This window comes from Daucus carota, chromosome 8 (genome assembly GCF_001625215.2).
Source record: "Daucus carota subsp. sativus chromosome 8, DH1 v3.0, whole genome shotgun sequence".
NCBI classification, from domain to species: Eukaryota; Viridiplantae; Streptophyta; class Magnoliopsida; order Apiales; family Apiaceae; genus Daucus; species Daucus carota.
Window position 1 is genome coordinate 7587047 of NC_030388.2, and position 21771 is coordinate 7608817.

A 21771-nucleotide genomic window follows, 5' to 3' on the forward strand; every position below is an offset into this window, starting at 1 on the left:
TGGGAAAAAGAGAAGATATAATAAATTGGTGAGTCTTTGTCTACTTTAATGGTTAAATATTCTTTAATTTGTATATATATTGTTATTTCAAATTCACGATTTCCAAGTGTTTGATTAAAGGTCTGATAGAGTTTTTTGACTTATATCTTCAAGTTTATGTTCTTTAATGTGGTGATTTTAAATGTACAGTGACATTCTAAAAAACGATGAAGGGAGTGGGTCATGGACGTGTGTTGATGCTAAGGATGCCGAAAAAACAAGTCAGCATAAAAAACGATGAAGGGGATCAGGTCATTTTTCGATCCGTTATGATTAGATCAATTCAAGTATGTTTGTGATGTGTTTTCTGTCATCATGTTTTCCCATTTTTTGATAGGTTTGACCGGGAACTCAATGTTTTCATTAATAAAACTTTATGTTCGGAATCCTCTTCAGACTCCCAGTACGAAACCAAAGGTGGTAATGTTAATCTCCTAATTTAGATACATTTATATTTAATTATGTTCTTTTTATATCAGTTCAATGACAATAAGTAGTGAATTGTTTATTACGTAGTTTCCCTATTTAATTTATTTCAGTTCACTTATTATTTTGCTATAGTGGGCACTTCTACTGTATGCGCGCGACAGCTTCTCGACAATCTTTTGGGATTGAGATCTTTAAATTATCAGGGTTTAATTAAGTGTTTTGGTGATTTGAATTCCCAATTGTATTGCTATTTTTACATCTTAAAAAATATTCTAACTCATGTTCTCAAATGAATTAGCTATGAAAGTCCTGTATATCGAGACTTATTCAATTGAGACCAATTGTTAGTATGAAACAAGTTACTCCTGATTTGCCATCATCGAGCATCACTCTGCACAATACTCTGTCTACTCATATTCAACAACACAACTATTTGATAATTTTGATCACAGTACATGTATAGTAAAAGCAAACTATGGATTCATATAAAACATTGTCCTAAATGCATATGCCTTTATAACCTATCGTTTATTATTTGGTGCAGATATAGGATGGGAAGATCTTTCAAAGTATAAGTATACACATTATCAAACTCAAACTATCCACGCATCTTGGAAAGTTTAGCATTAACAAGAAGAAAAGGTGAGCGACGCTATATTAGTGTTATTGTGCCAGAGCACAACCAGGTGGATCATTGTGTCTTGACATATAAGGCAGTGCTGGCATGTGAAAGTTTGATTCCTAACTTTCAAAATTAATTTCTACTTATTATAGTTCATTCATTGAAGCTTGCTTGAAGTAAGTATTTGACCCCTTATTATAATATAAGCAATCTTTTTGATTATGACAAATACCACTTATATACCTTCAAGTTTGTTGTTTTCGTCAAGATAATGACCACGCTGAGATGTCTAACAGTCTAATGCTGGCGGAGCAAGCATCAAAACGGGGAGCCAAAATTTTGATGCCAACTTTCAATGATGTTAGTGAAGAATTTGCAATGTGAAGATGGTGTCTGGTAAGATAACTAAAAGTGGTAATTGATATATGCGCGCGCACACACTTCACAACTTTTAGTGCTCTCAATGTGATGAGAAATGCTAATCTGCGTGGTGCTGCTTTAATCAATATGTTACCAACTGAGCAATATTAACTTTTCCTGTTTCGCTTAATATGAGTGAATTTTAAAGTTAATCAGTGAGGATGTTGGTGGATGGAATGGACTAGCAATGAATTGGAAAGAAATGCAAAAACAATTTCAGAATTGAGTTATCTAGAGAAAGTCCATTGTCCCAAGCTAACATTTTCCTGTGATGAAGCAAGAGTATCGACCAACAAGTAAAAAGTTTAAAGCAACAAGTAACAAGCTATATATATCTTTGACCGAGGCTTGATATATGTTAATAAGATTTCTAATCTGTACAATTATGCTGTTTTTATTTTTTCTTATTCTGATTTCTCTGTGTATGCATTTGTCGGTATTTATTTTGGACTTTAAAAAAATTCCTTAATTGAATCCTTTATTATTAAGTTAATTGGCCGTGCAAAGAGAACCAGCCCTCCTCGAGCAAACCAGAATTGAGAAAAAATCATGCTTTCATTATTGAATTTGTGGTTACATCCATACTATACAGAATTCCAGAATGGTTAAAACTGCTAGAGAATATTTCTTCAACTTAAAATTTTATAATAATTTTATTTAATTTAAAGCACTATTTGATTCTGCCAATATGTGAACAGTTTGATCCCCAAAGTCATATCTATTTGTTCTAAATATGATATTTTTCTAATTTCTAATATGGTTTTAATTTATATATAAATATTTTGAACTTGGAAAATATGTATTTTGAAGACACCATATGGTGTTAAGGAAGCTGTCAAGTCTGTAGTTGAAGCAATTGCTTGCTGGGATTGCTGCCTATTTGGCTAATTGGATTCCTATCAAAGTACAAGTAATGGTTCTAGCAGTATCTTGGACCTGGTCCTGGTAAGAAAAAAATGTTAAAAGTATGAGACACGGGTTTATAGAATATTTCGTCACGACTTGCTACCCATGGAATTGTGTTTTCAGATAACTATTTTATCTCTTTCATCTATGCCTATTCTAACGGGTTCTTACAAATCCTCGATATACTATATAATTTTCTTTAATATGTGGATTTTTTGCTCTATTTAGTAAATTTTCACGTATTTATAAGATATAATATAATTCTTAGACAAGTGTGTGCGGCATCAGCTTGGAAAGTTAAGAAAATTCTTATCTCTTTTTTTGACTGAAATAATAATATTTGTGTGTGGAGTTTGTTATTACTCTTGCTTAATTTTGTGATTAGTGTTATGCTTACAGGGAGAGTTGAAGCTGGTGGCAGGGAGATTGAGCGACCATAAACCAACTGCATTTTCCCATGTATGTTTTTGATATATTCTACACGCTTATACATGTGTAAACTGTAAGTCTTAAGTTTGTTGTTGCATTCTATTTGGTTGAGTAATGTAGGTCATTACCAGCCTATTCTTAGTCTTATATTTGTTCTCTCTTTTAGCATACTCTATCCAGTGGTATAAGGTTCTTGCTTCACATTAACAAGTATAAATGTTTTATCGTATAAATTTAAGGATCATATCAAAATTAGAATCTATTTGGGTCGTAAATGGCCAAAAATAATTTGATTGATAGATGTTTGTTGGTTGATCCTGACGAGGTGAATGCTTTAGCATAACTAATGACTTGGAAATCAGTAGTAACTAAGATACCTTACAGTGGTGCTAAAAGAGGGATATGATGTAATCAAAAGAAGGGGAGTATTTCCGAGCTACAATGAGTTACCATACTTTTTATTCAGTAGATACACGATCTGATTGGTGACAGATGATCCTGCATTTGATATGTGAACAATTATATCGTTCTAGAAGATAGTTTAAGCTGATTGTGTATATAATCTTTCATATAATGTTGTAAAAAATATTTTGTAACAAGTTAATATTGTTCAAGGTATATTTTTATTCAAATTCATGTTTTTGTAATTTCTTTGTGGCCAAACAGACAATGGCGAGGATACTGCAGGTATACTTGAAGTTTCATGACTACTGCTCACCAGCAGTAGTAACCGGAAAAAACCAGCAGGTATACAAGGATTCTGATTTGTCATGATTCTTATTTTAGCAATTTTATCTCCAATTAAATTCCGAATTAATTTCTTTTGTTCTTTTGGAGAATCCAGAAGATCACTCTACATAGCTGCCGAACAGAATTTCTTTTCCCATTTGCAGAAAACCAGAGTAGGAAATCTCTACTCAAGAACACGGCAGCTTCATCTTTAAAAATGCAGATAATCTGGAAATAAGACCCTTTGTCTCTGATATTCTGATTTTTAGAACTAGCACCAGAACAATCCAGACAGACCTCCAGGATCACATGCACAAAGGATCATCACAGCAGGGTTCCAGAACAGGGCAGTCAAACTGTCCGGCCTGAATACAAACACCAGAGTTTGTAAGCACTGATCAGGTTAATTATCTGTTTTAATGCAACCAGATTGGTGTGTTATGAAAATTCTAAATTCACGGTCAGAGGTATTGCTTTAAAGTTTTTTGTATTACTTTGATTTTAGATACGTCAAGCATAGAAGATAAAGTCTGTAAGCACATGGCTAATCAGTCTTTAAAGTCATTGTCTGCAGCTTAGATTAGACTTAATCACGTCCTTAATTAATCACTTAATATACTATTTTTGACTTTGTATATATTGATTTTGTCCATCATCATTCAAATATAAAACTTTTGAGAGTACCTTCTTTGCACTAATAAATTCAAACTCTCCTTTTGAGAGTACCTCCTCTGCTGTTCTCCAGTCAAATTGGAGATGGCATGGACATGAGCTAGACTGCTCAACATTATGCTTGACAAACTCTTATATGGTATTATTTAGGAGTCATGTTATATTGTTAGTGGAGGATGTGGCAAATTTAAGGTAAGCAAATAATTAATGGAGGGTTTTAGAGCTTCTATTGGTCTATTTTTTAAGGCAGATTCTTTGCTTTCTATTGTGAACCAAAGAAGTCCTAACAAAGGTTTGAAAACTCTCCCTTGATCTTCCCTAAACTCATTTATTATCAATTTTTTGAAAAGTAATAATTATAAATTCTGAGTCATCGAGATAGGGCTGATCCTGATGTTTGTTTTCAAAACCCCACCGAGGAAGATCCCTTATAAGGACATGCACAAATGCTGAAGTTTCTCAACTAAGCAGATTAGTACAGTATTATGATGACGATATACCAGGAGATCTACCAGTTAATTTTCCAAGTAATATTTTATCTGTAAGTATTTGTAGGAGGTTGTGTTTTAAGTGATAAACAAGCATACCATAATTATGGTATAGTGTCTTATTGTGTTTTGATTGATAGTACTTGGTTTTTACAAAAATTCAGTTGATTATATTTTTCCTCTTTTTTTTACCTTTCCACCTTTGTTAGGAACTTTTTTGAACACTGAACAATATTCTAGGCGACTTTTTTTTGACATATGACTTATGCCTTACAAGTAAGTATCTGTTAGAACTCGGGTGAGCCAGGGTGAACTGGACGACAGAGGATGAACTCTTAACTATCCAACCGTGCTCTAGGAGGCGACTTAAATTTTGTGAAAGAAGATAAACATTTTGTATGGTCTGCCACAACTAGATTTATAGAGTTCAATCTGAAGACAAGAGAACTAATAGGATGAGGAACAGACAGAAGTGAGAATTTTTATTGACGTAGCCAATGTTTTTGTAGTGTCACTGTTATACCTATATACAGCTGAGAGTGTCTTTCTGAATGTTACAATTTTTTTTATTTAGAATTTCATATATTTTGCTTTTTCCAAGATGAAAAGAAACGCAAGAAATATGTTAAATGGAGGAAATTATGTTTGTTCCATGTCAGTTGATCTAATTTATAATGTTCACAAATTAAACAAATTCAAAAAACAACTTTTATGAAGAAATAATTTTTAGTTATATTTTATTATAATATTTATATCTGACACTTACTAAATTTGATAAATCTTTTTGCGGGTATTTTTAATAAATAATTATAATTCTTCAATTTTATTCCTCAATGAATTATATTAATATTAATATTAATTATTGAATTGCTACGAATTATCTTAATAAGTCTGAAGATTATAAATCTATAGATATAGTAATTTTAGTTAATATAAATTGTAAATATATTTAAATCATATATGTACACTGCATATACATATATTCTAATTAAATATTTTATTTACACGTATGTCATACATAAGCAAAAGAAATGCAAAATCATTTTTGTTATTGACTAAGATTCATTTGAATAAGTTTACCGAGTCTAACCATGACGAAGAATAACTAATATAATTTTATTATTTTTCAAAAACAAAACTAATATAATTTTATATAATTTCCTATTAATAATTGTAATTTTAAATTTCAATGATTCATTTTCTTTCATGTATTTAATCCTTCACTGAAATCAATAAAGTTTTTTTATAATATGAAGGTCATTTGATCGAAATTAATATTATTATCCACAGTCATACAAATGATAATCATATTTTACTATGACTTTTTGAATAATATTTTGTCAGAAACTTAAGTAACTAAATTGAAAGTACAAAATTGTTATTTCTCATATTTATATGATCTTAGTTAGAAAAATTTAAAAAGTAATATAATATGATAATCACTTATTTTAAATAGTTTAACACCAAATCAGTTATAATTTACTTATAAATTTTACTTATGATCGTTATAAATTAACACAACATAAAGCCAAGCGAGAATGGGAAACTAATATGAGTAAGGCACAACTTCATACTAACTAGATAGGGTTATTAAGAGAAATCATTTTTTCTAAAATTTAAATAATTAAATTAGTTACATGAATTTATAATTAATCGGTTTGATTAACTTTATTAAAAATAACATGTAAAAAAAATATGGTAAAATCACCGTGTGCGAAGCACGGGCATAAGCTAGTATGGTATATAACTCTTGCAGTAAAATCATTCCTATTTTAATTATTAGAAAAAGCGGGCACTGATCCATATAAAACATTGGATATAACGTCGTTTCACCTCAAGATACCTTATGCTATATAAGGTTAATCTCACCTCCTTTTTTCTCAATAACAATAATAATGTATAAATAAGTCATAGATGCCTAAATCATACCTTTTATGTTTATTGGTAAGAGCATCTCCAATGACGTTGGCTATAATCGTTGGCTAAATGGACCTGTAGCGCATTATGTAAAATTTGTTAATCTGTAAGAGATTGTGCTTCGATGGTATTGGCTAATTGGATGGCTATAATTTGAAAATAGCATGTTATCAATGTTTAGATTGTTATAAATAGAATAAATCAGTTTAATATGGTAATAAATAATATGCAATCACCCTACAGATTTTTTTGGTGTCCCCTCCAATCAAGAATTGGGGCCTCACAATCACTAGCCAATATGCTTTTCTCTCATGCCTTTATTCGTTCATGGTTCGATATTCTGGTGTCCTAGGCGTAGAGGAACCACACCAATCCATCCCGAACTTGGTGGTTAAACATATTATACATATACAAGTAGTTCGCTGTGTTTGTTATCTAGCATGCAACACAATGAAACTTAGATTAAATAATATTAAAAAGAAGCCCTATAGATTTCTTTACGTATTCACCCAGGGTCGAGGAATGTTAGTTAACCTACATAGTATTAAGTTTTTATGCAATTTCATTCACTTCCATCCTAATTAATATAAAAAGAAAACTGACAGTGAGTATCATGAAGAAATTCTTTAGGTAATTGATTGTATCAATAATTGAAGAAAATTGATGGTGCGTACCATCATAAACAAATTATTTAAATAATTGCCTTGAAGTATGCCTACTAACACTTGGGCCAGTAAAATTGCTTCTTTTAAGCTCAGATCAGATTTTATTCTGCATATATGAAAATGTGGCAAATTAATATTTGTTACTTTTGTAGCATATAAACATAATTGTAATTGTAATTATATATAATAATTGTAAGTGAAGAAAAGACCAAGAAGTGAAGCGGATAAAATTGAGCAGAAAGTTGCTGAGGGACTATAGCTTTACTCTGCAGGAGTCATGTTTTAGAAGATAGTATTCGGTTGAGGGTTGTTCTTTTCCTAATCGCCACAGAGAAGCTCCTTTTCTTTATAATACGTTCCCTGAATTAAAAGTTATGAATAATATATCTGAGTTTATAAGGAAACCTGGCTTTGGTGCTTTGCATCTCTGCTACTGGAGTCACCTAATTTAATATTTTTGAGCTAAAGGAATGTATTATATATTAAAAGTTATTGTTTTGTTATGTGGTGAATATTTCTTTTAAATTCAAAGATACTGCATGAGCAGTCTTTATATATTCTAAACCTTAGCTTTCCGTGTGTGTTGTATTGTGCTCCGTGTATTGGGAGATAAGTTGTATCTTGTTGCTAATTTCTTGAAATGTATGCTTCTGTTAACGACTGTCATTAATGTAAGTTGTGAATTCATTTTGCAGAAGCTTGACTCGAAGATCAACTATGATGTGTTGGACGAACTTTTTAATGACTCGGTATGTTGATCATCTCTTTCTGTTTCGGCCCTTTAATATGGCCCAGACATCTAATTTTTTCTCAAACCTCTGACTTCCAAACACGGCCTTCATATCTGTATCTAACCATATGTCTTTTTAAGTTGTAAATATCTGGGCAATTCGCAATTCTCCTGTTTCTGTCGGGCCTTCTATGGCTGACAGATATCATGACATTATTTGAGTTTCATCACCTCCGAATCCTTTGTTTATTGTTACTTTCACTTTTCCCAACAGGTTTCTCCAGATAACAAGAAAAGCCGTCTAAATGATGAGGTGTACGCCAGTGGAACAGAATACGTGAAGCAGAATATGAAGGAAAATGACTCTGAACTGCTTCCAGAAAACGAGAATGAAGGTGGACCAGAGGAATTTTCTGAGGGCTTGCAATATGGTAATGAAGAAGACTACATTGATGATTATGGATATGATGAGGAATATTAGAATGATTGAAATACCTATTTTTTCATCTATAATAAAGTTGGACTTGGACGACAACAAATAGATGGCAGCGAGATTTTAACTGTTGTACATCGTTTCTATATTGCAGCTTTAGTGAATCATCTGAAATTCATTATTTTATGCAAAAGATAATAAATACACCGTTAGAAATGCTCTCTATATTAGTCAAATTTCAGATCTGAGATGACCACAACTATTTGTATTGTTTCAGGTGGCCTTAATTTCTGTAATCTGCACGTGAAAGCATTGTAACAAATCATTATGATAATTTTATTTATTTTTTTGATATTTAACCAAATACATTATTTGCTTCGATCATGTTTCACTATTACTAAGCATGTATCTTATGTTGTGTTTCATGGTTTCTTAGTGTACTAGCGTGGATTTGAATTTTGAACACTGTATTTAACTGATTCAAATTGACATTGCAAATAGCTGATTGACTACATGAGTGGTGACCGGGAGGGCTAAGCATTCGGGAATTTGGTAGCCGAATTGAATTATATATCGATTATAGACAGGGGGAAAATTAATATTGAATGAGAACTAAAATTATTTGGGTTATTATACTCAACTAAATTTTTTATTTCGTTTGAAATGTAGTACTAAATTTTTTTAAAATTATAACGAATTCAAATTACTACATGAAATAATAACAAAATAAATACTATTGACTACAAACACAACTAAATACAAGAGTAACCAACATAATAACAAGATACACAAGTAACGCCAAGAGCACATATCAAAATCGCCAAGAGCACATATCAAAATCTATATTAGACGGCCGACCAAGCCAAGTTCGATTAAATTAAAAACATGTCGTCAAGTTCGACTAAATTAAAAACATGTCAAAAAAAATATCGACCTCAACTACAAAATAATCTCAACAGAATATGTCAGAAAATATATCGATCTGAACTACAAAATAATCTCAACAAAATTTACAGACCAGATGCAAATCCATTAATTCGATCACCTAAAAATCCATGCAACTTTAACCTATAAGAGCAAAATAATAAAATGATTTTAGATTAATTATTATTTTTTCATTATTTTATTTTTCTCTATTTTATTATATTCACTCCTTTCATTTTTGTTTTAGTTATATTTATTATTTTTTACATTAAATAAATATATATATTACTTTTATAAAATATATATTTTAGCATCCGCTAAATTTTCTATGTTCCTGTGATATTCAGAAAAGACGTTAAAAGCCTAGACTGATTAAGCAAATTAATGCTACAGGCTGGCTATACCTGGTCCCGCCACCAGTACAAAAGCACCTTGTGTCAGAAAAGTTTAAAGTTTGCAGTCTTTTCGAACTGCACTACCAGGAGTGGTTTACTGCTGCTACTTTTTAAGATATCCGCCTGCGGGGAAAATTTTAGCCCCCTCCTTTGGAATGTTTGATTTTTTAGCATAAAATTTTACAATTTTTTATTATATTGTTAAAATTAATATTCTTTTTATTTTTTAGAAATAAATTAATATTATAAATGAAAATAAAACTTTTTGTTTTACAATCAAAGAATTAATAAAATGTGTATCAAAAACCAAATAACGTTTATTTCAAAACGAAAAGTATCAAATTAGATTTTGTGGATCAGTGAATTATCATCTCAACTTGAGCACAATAAATCTATAATTTCCAAACCCTAGTAGTTATTATTATATGAGAAAAAAGGAGATGAGATTAACCTGATTTACACTAATTACTTACGTGAGGTTAAACGACAACTGCATCTGTCGTTAACTCTTCTTTTTTTGCCAAAATTGAAAATACCTCTGTACGCGCTGCATCTTCATACATCAAGTAAATCAGTTTTTGTTTCTCTTTGTAACATTATCATCTAAAAAGGTCCTTCACCAATTTCAGGATGTCACCAACAATCTCTCCATGAACAGATGCCATCGGTAAAGTGGTGGTATCAGCTTTCTCTCCAACATCAGAATTATTTCCCTTCCAAAAAATTTGAAAACATATATGCCAAACTCATGGCTATCACCGCAAGCTCTTCAATTTTTGTTAATTTTTATTGGAGTGCATATAAGCTTGAACTATTATAATTTTAATATACATGATTTCCCCGCCTGAGCTGTTGTGTGTATTGTATCAATTCAATATAATCTAAATTCCTGCTAACATAACTACCCACTTTTAATGTCTAATATGGTCTTTTCCACTTATTTGGGTTGACCCATTTGTCATGGATACTACCCATTCCGTGTACGGACTTTTCTTGCTTCAGTTATTGCCCGGTGGTTAATTAACGGGGGTGTATTCGATTGGGATTTTAATGCATTGTTTTTAGTCTATGGATTTTAATGGATTGTATGGGATTTTGATTTTGTGCGGATTCTTGATGAAATGTCGTAGAATTGATAGGATTTAGGTACAATGCTTCAAAATCCCATTGAATTTGATGGGATTTCAAAAAACTTAAAATACACTGAAGAATGCCACAAAATCCATCATTTTATGAAATGAAAAAAAATCCATCAGCATTTGAATACCATCAGATTTTAATGGATTTTAAACAATCCCAATTGAATACCATCGGATTTTAAAGCATAATTTAAAATCCCAATTGAATACCACCAGATTTTGTGGCATAATTTAAAATCCCAATTGAATACCTCAAGATTTTAATGGATTTCAAACAATCCCAATCGAATACCCTCGAATTTCATGAATGCAAAAAAATCCTTTAAAATCCCAATCCAATACACCCCTCTAAATCCTAAATTATAGCAATCATGTTAGTGGCACGCGGGTAAAGAAAATTCGAATTTTTGTTTGCTCTCCTCACACCGTAGAACCGTGATCTGCTTTTCCCACCGCATCATTTTCCTTCTTCTCCGACCTGCGTTGTCGACGGACCCGACCCGGTAGTTAACCTCCTACAGATATGGCAGCGTTCTTTTTTCTCCTCTCTTTTCCAAACGTGCTTACTTCTCGGATTAAACTACTCTCATCACACCATCATTCTGTTTAGACACCGATCCATTGTCGAAGATACTAAGCGCCAGATTACCAAATCCCGGTTCTGGTGATCATATCTGTTTTACAAGCACACAACTTAAACACAATAATCATCTTTGACATATCCTGATATTCAAGTTTTTGCACAACCTTGAAACTGGGAAAAAGAGAAGATATAATAAATTTGGTGAGTCTTTGTCTACTTTAATGGTTAAATATTCTTTAATTTGTATATATATTGTTATTTCAAATTCACGATTTCCAAGTGTTTGATTAAAGGTCTGATAGAGTTTTTTGACTTATATCTTCAAGTTTATGTTCTTTAATGTGGTGATTTTAAATGTACAGTGACATTCTAAAAAACGATGAAGGGGATTGGGTCATGGACGTGTGTTGATGCTAAGGATGCCGAAAAACAAGTCAGCATAAAAAACGATGAAGGGGATCAGGTCATTTTTCGATCCGTTATGATTAAGATCAATTCAAGTATTGTTTGTGATGTGTTTTCTGTCATCATGTTTCCCATTTTTTGATAGGTTTGACCGGGAACTCAATGTTTTCATTAATAAAACTTTATGTTCGGAATCCTCTTCAGACTCCCAGTACGAAACCAAGGTAATGTTAATCTCCTAATTTTAGATACATTTATATTTAATTATGTTCTTTTTTATATCCAGTTCAATGACAATAAGTAGTGAATTGTTTATTACGTAGTTTCCCTATTTAATTTATTTCAGTTCACTTATTATTTTGCTATAGTGGGCACTTCTACTGTATGCGCGCGACAGCTCTCGACAATCTTTTGGGATTGAGATCTTTTAAATTATCAGGTTTAATTAAGTGTTTTGGTGATTTGAATTCCCAATTGTATTGCTATTTTTACATCTTAAAAAAATATTAACTCATGTTCTCAAATGAATTAGCTATGAAAGTCCTGTATATCGAGACTTATTCAATTGAGACCAATTGTTAGTATGAAACAAGTTACTCCTGATTTGCCATCATCGAGCATCACTCTGCACAATACTCTGTCTACTCATATTCAACAACACAACTATTTGATAATTTTGATCACAGTACATGTATAGTAAAAGCAAACTATGGATTCATATAAAACATTGTCCTAAATGCATATGCCTTTATAACCTATCGTTTATTATTTGGTGCAGATATAGGATGGGAAGATCTTTCAAAGTATAAGTATACACATTATCAAACTCAAACTATCCACGCATCTTGGAAAGTTTAGCATTAACAAGAAGAAAAGGTGAGCGACGCTATATTAGTGTTATTGTGCCAGAGCACAACCAGGTGGATCATTGTGTCTTGACATATAAGGCAGTGCTGGCATGTGAAAGTTTGATTCCTAACTTTCAAAATTAATTTCTACTTATTATAGTTCATTCTTGAAGCTTGCTTGAAGTAAGTATTTGACCCCTTATTATAATATAAGCAATCTTTTTGATTATGACAAATACCCACTTATATACCTTCAAGTTTGTTGTTTTCGTCAAGATAATGACCACGCTGAGATGTCTAACAGTCTAATGCTGGCGGAGCAAGCATCAAAACGGGGAGCCAAAATTTGATGCCAACTTTCAATGATGTTAGTGAAGAATTTGCAATGTGAAGATGGTGTCTGGTAAGATAACTAAAGTGGTAATTGATATATGCGCGCGCACACACTTCAACAACTTTAGTGCTCTCAATGTGATGAGAAATGCTAATCTGCGTGGTGCTGCTTTAAATCAATATGTACCAACTGAGCAATATTAACTTTTCCTGTTTCGCTTAATATGAGTGAATTTTAAAGTTAATCAGTGAGGATGTTGGTGGATGGAATGGAATAGCAATGAATTGGAAAGAAATGCAAAAACAATTTCAGAATTGAGTTATCTAGAGAAAGTCCATTGTCCCAAGCTAACATTTTCCTGTGTGATGAAGCAAGAGTATCGACCAACAAGTAAAAAGTTTAAAGCAACAAGTAACAAGCTATATATATCTTTGACCGAGGCTTGATATATGTTATAAGATTTCTAATCTGTACAATTATGCTGTTTTTATTTTTTCTTATTCTGATTTCTCTGTGTATGCATTTTGTCGGTATTTATTTTGGACTTTAAAAAAATTCCTTAATTGAATCCTTTATTATTAAGTTAATTGGCCGTGCAAAGAGAACCAGCCCTCCTCGAGCAAACCAGAATTGAGAAAAAATCATGCTTTCATTATTGAATTTGTGGTTACATCCATACTATACAGAATTCCAGAATGGTTAAAACTGCTAGAGAATATTCTTCAACTTAAAATTTTTATAATAATTTTATTTAATTTAAAGCACTATTTGATTCTGCCAATATGTGAACAGTTGATCCCCAAAGTCATATCTATTTGTTCTAAATATGATATTTTTCTAATTTCTAATATGGTTTTAATTTATATATAAATATTTTTGACTTGAAAATATGTATTTTGAAGACACCATATGGTGTTAAGGAAGCTGTCAAGTCTGTAGTTGAAGCAATTGCTTGCTGGGATTGCCTGCCTATTGGCTAATTGGATTCCTATCAAAGTACAAGTATGGTTCTAGCAGTATCTTGGACCTGGTCCTGGTAAGAAAAAAATGTTAAAAGTATGAGACAAGGGTTTATAGAATATTTCGTCACGACTTGCTACCCATGGAATTGTGTTTTCAGATAACTATTTTATCTCTTCATCTATGCCTATTCTAACGGGTTCTTACAAATCCTCGATATACTATATAATTTTCTTAATATGTGGATTTTTTGCTCTATTTAGTAAATTTTCACGTATTTATAAGATATAATATAATTCTTAGACAAGTGTGTGCGGCATCAGCTTGGAAAGTTAAGAAAATTCTTATCTCTTTTTTTGACTGAAATAATAATATTTGTGTGTGGAGTTTGTTATTACTCTTGCTTAATTTTGTGATTAGTGTTATGCTTACAGGGAGAGTTGAAGCTGGTGGCAGGGAGATTGAGCGACCATAAACCAACTGCATTTTCCCATGTATGTTTTTGATATATTCTACACGCTTATACATGTGTAAACTGTAAGTCTTAAGTTTGTTGTTGCATTCTATTTGGTTGAGTAATGTAGGTCATTACCAGCCTATTCTTAGTCTTATATTTGTTCTCTCTTTTAGCATACTCTATTCAGTGGTATAAGGTTCTTGCTTCACATTAACAAGTATAAATGTTTTATCGTATAAATTTAAGGATCATATCAAAATTAGAATCTATTTGGGTCGTAAATGGCCAAAAATAATTTGATTGATAGATGTTTGTTGGTTGATCCTGACGAGGTGAATGCTTTAGCATAACTAATGACTTGGAAATCAGTAGTAACTAAGATACCTTACAGTGGTGCTAAAAGAGGGATATGATGTAATCAAAAGAAGGGGAGTATTTCCGAGCTACAATGAGTTACCATACTTTTATTCAGTAGATACACGATCTGATTGGTGACAGATGATCCTGCATTTGATATGTGAACAATTATATCGTTCTAGAAGATAGTTTAAGCTGATTGTGTATATAATCTTTCATATAATGTTGTAAAAATATTTTGTAACAAGTTAATATTGTTCAAGGTATATTTTTATTCAAATTCATGTTTTTGTAATTTCTTTGTGGCCAAACAGACAATGGCGAGGATACTGCAGGTATACTTGAAGTTTCATGACTACTGCTCACCAGCAGTAGTAACCGGAAAAAACCAGCAGGTATACAAGGATTCTGATTTGTCATGATTCTATTTTAGCAATTTTATCTCCAATTAAATTCCGAATTAATTTCTTTTGTTCTTTTGGAGAATCCAGAAGATCACTCTACATAGCTGCCGAACAGAATTTCTTTTCCCATTTGCAGAAAACCAGAGTAGGAAATCTCTACTCAAGAACACGGCAGCTTCATCTTTAAAAATGCAGATAATCTGGAAATAAGACCCTTTGTCTCTGATATTCTGATTTTTAGAACTAGCACCAGAACAATCCAGACAGACCTCCAGGATCACATGCACAAAGGATCATCACAGCAGGGTTCCAGAACAGGGCAGTCAAACTGTCCGGCCTGAATACAAACACCAGAGTTTGTAGCACTGATCAGGTTAATTATCTGTTTTAATGCAACCAGATTGGTGTGTTATGAAAATTCTAAATTCACGGTCAGAGGTATTGCTTTAAAGTTTTTTGTATTACTTTGATTTTAGATACGTCAAGCATAGAAGATAAAGTCTGTAAGCACATGGCTAATCAGTCGTTAAAGTCATTGTCTGCAGCTTAGATTAGACTTAATCACGTCCTTAATTAATCACTTAATATACTATTTTTGACTTTGTATATATTGATTTTGTCCATCATCATTCAAATATAAAACTTTTGAGAGTACCTTCTTTGCACTAATAAATTCAAACTCTCCTTTTGAGAGTACCTCCTCTGCTGTTCTCCAGTCAAATTGGAGATGGCATGGACATGAGCTAGACTGCTCAACATTATGCTTGACAAACTCTTATATGGTATTATTTAGGAGTCATGTTATATTGTTAGTGGAGGATGTGGCAAATTTAAGGTAAGCAAATAATTAATGGAGGGTTTTAGAGCTTCTATTGGTCTATTTTTTAAGGCAGATTCTTTGCTTTCTATTGTGAACCAAAGAAGTCCTAACAAAGGTTTGAAAACTCTCCCTTGATCTTCCCTAAACTCATTTATTATCAATTTTTTGAAAAGTAATAATTATAAATTCTGAGTCATCGAGATAGGGCTGATCCTGATGTTTGTTTTCAAAACCCCACCGAGGAAGATCCCTTATAAGGACATGCACAAATGCTGAAGTTTCTCAACTAAGCAGATTAGTACAGTATTATGATGACGATATACCAGGAGATCTACCAGTTAATTTTCCAGTTAATTTTCCAAGTAATATTTTATCTGTAAGTATTTGTAGGAGGTTGTGTTTTAAGTGATAAACAAGCATACCATAATTATGGTATAGTGTCTTATTGTGTTTTGATTGATAGTACTTGGTTTTTACAAAAATTCAGTTGATTATATTTTTCCTCTTTTTTTTTATTTTTCCTCTTTTTTTTTACCATTACATTCATCACCTTTGTTTAGGAACTTGGTTTTGAACACTGAACAATATTCTAGGCGACTTAAATTTTGTGAAAGAAGATAAACATTTTGTATGGTCTGCCACAACTAGATTTATAGAGTTCAATCTGAAGACAAGAGAACTAATAGGATGAGGAACAGACAGAAGTGAGAATTTTTATTGACGTAGCCAAATGTTTTTGTAGTGTCACTGTTATACCTATATACAGCTGAGAGTGTCTTTCTGAATGTTACAATTTTTTTTATTTAGAATTTCATATATTTTGCTTTTTCCAAGATGAAAAGAAACGCAAGAAATATGTTAAATGGAGGAAATTATGTTTGTTCCATGTCAGTTGATCTAATTTATAATGTTCACAAATTAAACAAATTCAAAAAACAACTTTTATGAAGAAATAATTTTTAGTTATATTTTATTATAATATTTATATCTGACACTTACTAAATTTGATAAATCTTTTTGCGGGTATTTTTAATAAATTAATTATAATTCTTCAATTTTATTCCTCAATGAATTATATTAATATTAATATTAATTATTGAATTGCTACGAATTATCTTAATAAGTCTGAAGATTATAAATCTATAGATATAGTAATTTTAGTTAATATAAATTGTAAATATATTTAAATCATATATGTACACTGCATATACATATATTCTAATTAAATATTTTATTTACACGTATGTCATACATAAGCAAAAGAAATGCAAAATCATTTTTGTTATTGACTAAGATTCATTTGAATAAGTTACCGAGTCTAACCATGACGAAGAATAACTAATATAATTTTATTATTTTCAAAAACAAAACTAATATAATTTTATATAATTTCCTATTAATAATTGTAATTTTAAATTTCAATGATTCATTTTCTTTCATGTATTTAATCCTTCACTGAAATCAATAAAGTTTTTTTATAATATGAAGGTCATTTGATCGAAATTAATATTATTATCCACAGTCATACAAATGATAATCATATTTTACTATGACTTTTTGAATAATATTTTGTCAGAAACTTAAGTAACTAAATTGAAAGTACAAAATTGTTATTTCTCATATTTATATGATCTTAGTTAGAAACAAATTTAAAAAGTAATATAATATGATAATCACTTATTTTAAATAGTTTAACACCAAATCAGTTATAATTTACTTATAAATTTTACTTATGATCGTTATAAATTAACACAACATAAAGCCAAGCGAGAATGGGAAACTAATATGAGTAAGGCACAACTTCATACTAACTAGATAGGGTTATTAAGAGAAATCATTTTTTCTAAATTTAAATAATTAAATTAGTTACATGAATTTATAATTAATCGGTTTGATTAACTTTATTAAAAATAACATGTAAAAAAAATATGGTAAAATCACCGTGTGCGAAGCACGGGCATAAAGCTAGTATGTATATAACTCTTGCAGTAAAATCATTCCTATTTTAATTATTAGAAAAAGCGGGCAACTGATCCATATAAAACATTGGATATAACGTCGTTTCACCTCATATAAGCCTTATGCTATATAAGGTTAATCTCACCTCCTTTTTTCTCAAATAACAATAATAATGTATAAATAGTCATAGATGCCTAAATCATACCTTTTATGTTTATTGGTAAGAGCATCTCCAATGACGTTGGCTATAATCGTTGGCTAAATTGGACCTGTAGCGCATTATGTAAAATTTGTTGAATCTGTAAGAGATTGTGCTTCGATGGTATTGGCTATATTGGATGGCTATAATTTGAAAATAGCATGTTATCAATGTTAGATTGTTATAAATAGAATAAATCAGTTTAATATGGTAATAAATAATATGCAATCACCCTACAGATTTTTTACAGGTCTGTAGAGGTTCGACAAATTTAGCCATCCATAGGATGTTGGCTAAATTTATAGACAACAGGTCACTATGGTTGGAGTGTGAATTTTTGAAGTGGTTGGCTAAATTTTTATTTTTGGCATGACAACTCATCTTTTAGCCAAGGGGTCTTCATGGTTGGAGATGCTCTAAGTAGTTTTGTTGTATTCGATTGCTGATGTGGCCTAAATTGCGGCGCTTTCAAAATAGTTGTTCCTACTTTATGATTATCATAATACATAGGCAGAGGAAAGAAATATAAAATATTTTTTTAGTTTAATTACAAGATACCTCTATCATGTTTTAATGAAGTTTATAAGATTCTAATGGCCAGTATTTATTGCGATATTCATTGATTATGTGTTGCTTTTAAATATAACTAGAAAACAAAGGTAATTTCTATGTTCTGCAAATTAATCATACTCTATTCGTGTATATGCAAAGTTTCCAAGTCGATTGTATTTCTGACTTGAAAAGTGTTTAAAGTGGCTTTTTCCAGGCCCAGAGTTCCTAGGGCACCATCTCTTCGTTGTTTAACCTTTGTGATTGCTATCTTGAGTTTTTTGACCGATTTTTGTTAATTGTGAGTTCCATTTTGTCTGATTGACAAAGTATTATATGTTATGCACACGATGTCTTTATCCCATTCTCATATGCAAAGTACTCGTGTTATATAATAAGCATCAGGGATTTCCTCATTCAATCAGTAGCATAAGGTCAGCCCTCAGCCTCTGTACAACCGTTGTACGTATATGAATAAAACAGAAAGCTCAAAACCCTAGGGGTTTTTTTTTCCCGGTTTTCTTTCAGAATTCTTACTTGCCCCTCTCTCTATATATAATATACAGTCTATTAGAGGCTTTTAACAACTATCTAGTGGTATGAGGAAAGTATTTTGCGTTTTTGACTAAAATTTTGAGCCTTTAATTTCTTATTAGTAGTAAAATTAGTCAATCAGATATCGACATATCGTAATGTTTAGGATCTTTTTGTATACTATGGGTGTTTGAAGTGATCTAAAACCAGTCTATGTGTTATAGAGTGTTTGTGCTCAAAGCCTCAGTTAGTAGGGTTTTTGTAGGTTCATCCATATCAAGATGGAAGTTGTCCGTGTCTTGTTTTAAAATTTGTCATTAGCATGTTAATTGCTTTTCCTAGGACATCAGTTGAACACGCTGTTTTTACTCATTGCGGTAGATATAAGTTGACATTTTCTGTCTTTGTAAAACTTCTGTCTTTTGTCCATGTGCTTACTCTCGCGAATTTTGGCTGGTCTTTTTATGATTTGGTCTGCTTGGTATAAGTTACATTAGCATTGTAATACACTATATTTAAATGAGGTAGGGTAAAATGCAGGCGTGCAGCTTGGTCTTGCTTCTCTACATAGTAAGTGTGATAACTAGGAACTGAAAGGCGGATTCCTGATGAAGATGTATGTAATTTAACTTTTTGAGTTGGTCACTCTTTTGGCACTTACATTTTGGCATTAACAATTATTATTGTAGTTTTTCTAGTGCTGATCAAGTATTTTTGGACATTTTTCAGATTGAAAGCCAATGCTGGGGCACTTACAAATTTTGAGGTACTTGAATTCCTGCGGTCTAGGGGGGCTGGAAAAGACACCACACGTGTTATAGCTCCTGTAGCACCATCAGAATATAAGGTTAGCATATTCACTAAAACATTTCTCATATAATATTGGTAAAAGTATTATATTATTGAATTGCTATTAATTTTATTATCTAATTCAGGTTTTTGATTATTTGGAGCAAAGTGTGGCTTGTAATCAAACAAAAGAGAGCATCACTGATTTCATTTCAAGGAGTGAGAAATTTAAACTTGCAAAAGCTGAGATCATTAACGTCATTAACATTAGACCTTCTTCTGTTGTCGAAATCGACTCGGTAAACTTACTATTTGAAACATTTTCCTTTTTAGTTTTCTGGTTGATCCCTTGACTGACCGAGGAATTTTTTTTATTTGTTTATTCTCTTGTTATTCCAGTACCTTTGGTCATCATGATTGCAAAACGTTTTGCTCATATATATAGTTGCTTTTTGTATACACATCATTGGGCTGTCTTAAATGCTGCGAGGAGGTTATATAGCAGAGAACCAAAATGGTATGTAGGTGATAAACAAATAACTTTGGTTTTAAAATACTTAATTTCTTTAGGCGAGCACTTGTGTAAAATGCACCCCTTTCTGGGCAAAGGTTGAAAATTAGTAGAGTGGCCAACAAGGCAGGCGGCTACCTAAGCGACAACTGGTGCACCAGCAGACTAGCTAAACACAATAGCACCTACTAAAATAAATAAGATACAAGATACAACCCTCATATGCTTGAATGTGTGCGGATCTATTATTAGTCTTTAGGTTCATGAAGAAGGGATCTTGTCCAGCAAAAATTTCTAACCTGAACTGCTTGATGTATATTATTCAAGTGAATGAATTTGAAATAATTGAATTGGAGAGCAATTTTCATAAGCCCACATTTATACTTGATTAAATGTTTAGACATCATGCTTCTTATAAAATGTTCATTATATATGAATATAAAATTTGGCATTTGATTTGCAGATTGTGGAAGATTGTGACGGACGATTTGGAGAAAATATTGATGAATTAGTGGATATGGTGGCAGAAGTGTTTCCTTTACCAACTTCAATTGAAACTAATGAGGCCGAGAATGGTGCTCAGCCAAGTTGAGATAGTTATCTCTTAATAATATTTGTCAATAGGGAGAAAAGGAGAGTTAGACTTAGAAGTGCTAGTAAATTAGTATCAGAAATATTTCAGTGGTCTTGTGGAATCATCAAAACTGTGCCTAAACTGTTTTTGTTTCACGACAACAGTTTAGAGAATATTATGTTGTGAGTTATTCAGGTTACTATTATTAAATCAAGTTTTTGTAATCTATAAATAGATAAATGCTGATTGCTCTATGGATGCTTTTTTACATCCAATGTCCCTCCCCCTTGCTTTATCACATTTGAGTGCCACTGATGCCACATGCTTACATACACACACTTCACGTGCTCCCTTCCTCCTCATATTTCAAATATAGGTTTTCTCTCAGATGTGTATACATCACATATTCTTCCCCATTTATTTCATTAATTTGAAATTTGAAATTCAAATATGCCCTTTTTGCTTTCCGTCTCTTTCTTCTGCACTATCTGAGTTCTATATATTTCTCGATTTATGTTTTATAATTTTAGATGTGTTTGATTGCATTCTTC

General features: G+C 31.6%; 3 protein-coding genes and 2 long non-coding RNA genes across 13 annotated transcripts; all 5 read left to right on the top strand.

Moving 5' to 3' along the window:
* The first annotated feature begins 833 nt into the window (after positions 1–833).
* On the top strand, positions 834–19962 carry LOC135148226 (uncharacterized). 4 transcript variants are annotated; one of them, XM_064082513.1, is made up of 7 exons: positions 835–1266; positions 1387–1486; positions 2802–2875; positions 3512–3592; positions 3690–3747; positions 3844–3976; positions 19887–19962. In XM_064082513.1, exons 2-6 carry the CDS (start codon positions 1477–1479, stop codon positions 3963–3965), a joined length of 345 nt encoding a protein of 114 aa, XP_063938583.1. In that variant the 5' UTR covers positions 835–1266; positions 1387–1476; the 3' UTR covers positions 3966–3976; positions 19887–19962. The 4 variants fall into 4 exon arrangements, with proteins under 4 accessions (XP_063938585.1, XP_063938583.1, XP_063938584.1 ...); XM_064082514.1 differs by having other exon boundaries at positions 835–1110; XM_064082515.1 differs by having other exon boundaries at positions 834–1486; positions 3693–3747.
* LOC135148229 (uncharacterized) lies at positions 7424–8858 on the top strand. Its single transcript, XR_010286159.1, has 2 exons — positions 7424–8065; positions 8321–8858. It is a non-coding gene; the product is annotated as an uncharacterized LOC135148229 (long non-coding RNA).
* LOC135148232 (uncharacterized) lies at positions 10816–13118 on the top strand. Of its 5 annotated transcripts, XR_010286166.1 has the most exons (6): positions 10816–11721; positions 11883–11983; positions 12071–12149; positions 12294–12364; positions 12704–12801; positions 13078–13115. It is a non-coding gene; the product is annotated as an uncharacterized LOC135148232 (long non-coding RNA). The 5 variants fall into 5 exon arrangements; XR_010286167.1 differs by lacking the exon at positions 13078–13115 and having other exon boundaries at positions 12272–12364; positions 12704–12934; XR_010286164.1 differs by lacking the exon at positions 13078–13115 and having other exon boundaries at positions 12704–12934.
* Positions 13119–15648, top strand: LOC135148450 (uncharacterized). The gene is made up of 5 exons (XM_064083673.1): positions 13119–13176; positions 14488–14561; positions 15196–15276; positions 15373–15430; positions 15527–15648. The coding sequence occupies exons 1-5, from the start codon at positions 13167–13169 to the stop codon at positions 15646–15648; spliced, it is 345 nt and encodes a 114-aa protein (XP_063939743.1). The 5' UTR covers positions 13119–13166.
* Positions 19822–21488, top strand: LOC135148225 (uncharacterized). 2 transcript variants are annotated; one of them, XR_010286155.1, is made up of 5 exons: positions 19822–19962; positions 20076–20193; positions 20282–20434; positions 20535–20652; positions 21110–21245. XR_010286155.1 is itself a non-coding variant. In XM_064082511.1 (4 exons), exons 1-4 carry the CDS (start codon positions 19955–19957, stop codon positions 21236–21238), a joined length of 408 nt encoding a protein of 135 aa, XP_063938581.1. In that variant the 5' UTR covers positions 19822–19954; the 3' UTR covers positions 21239–21488. The 2 variants fall into 2 exon arrangements, 1 of the variants encoding a protein (XP_063938581.1); XM_064082511.1 differs by lacking the exon at positions 20535–20652 and having other exon boundaries at positions 21110–21488.
* Positions 21489–21771: the final 283 nt, after the last annotated feature.

Coding starts and splice junctions, on each gene's coding strand:
- LOC135148226 (XM_064082513.1), top strand. Junction 3,593..3,689: donor TAACCGGAAAAAACCAGCAG/GTATACAAGGAT, acceptor TGGAGAATCCAG/AAGATCACTCTACATAGCTG. Junction 3,748..3,843: donor CCCATTTGCAGAAAACCAGA/GTAGGAAATCTC, acceptor TCTGATTTTTAG/AACTAGCACCAGAACAATCC.
- LOC135148450 (XM_064083673.1), top strand. Junction 15,277..15,372: donor TAACCGGAAAAAACCAGCAG/GTATACAAGGAT, acceptor TGGAGAATCCAG/AAGATCACTCTACATAGCTG. Junction 15,431..15,526: donor CCCATTTGCAGAAAACCAGA/GTAGGAAATCTC, acceptor TCTGATTTTTAG/AACTAGCACCAGAACAATCC.
- LOC135148225 (XM_064082511.1), top strand. Junction 20,194..20,281: donor TAGCACCATCAGAATATAAG/GTTAGCATATTC, acceptor TATCTAATTCAG/GTTTTTGATTATTTGGAGCA. Junction 20,435..21,109: donor CTGTTGTCGAAATCGACTCG/GTAAACTTACTA, acceptor TTTGATTTGCAG/ATTGTGGAAGATTGTGACGG.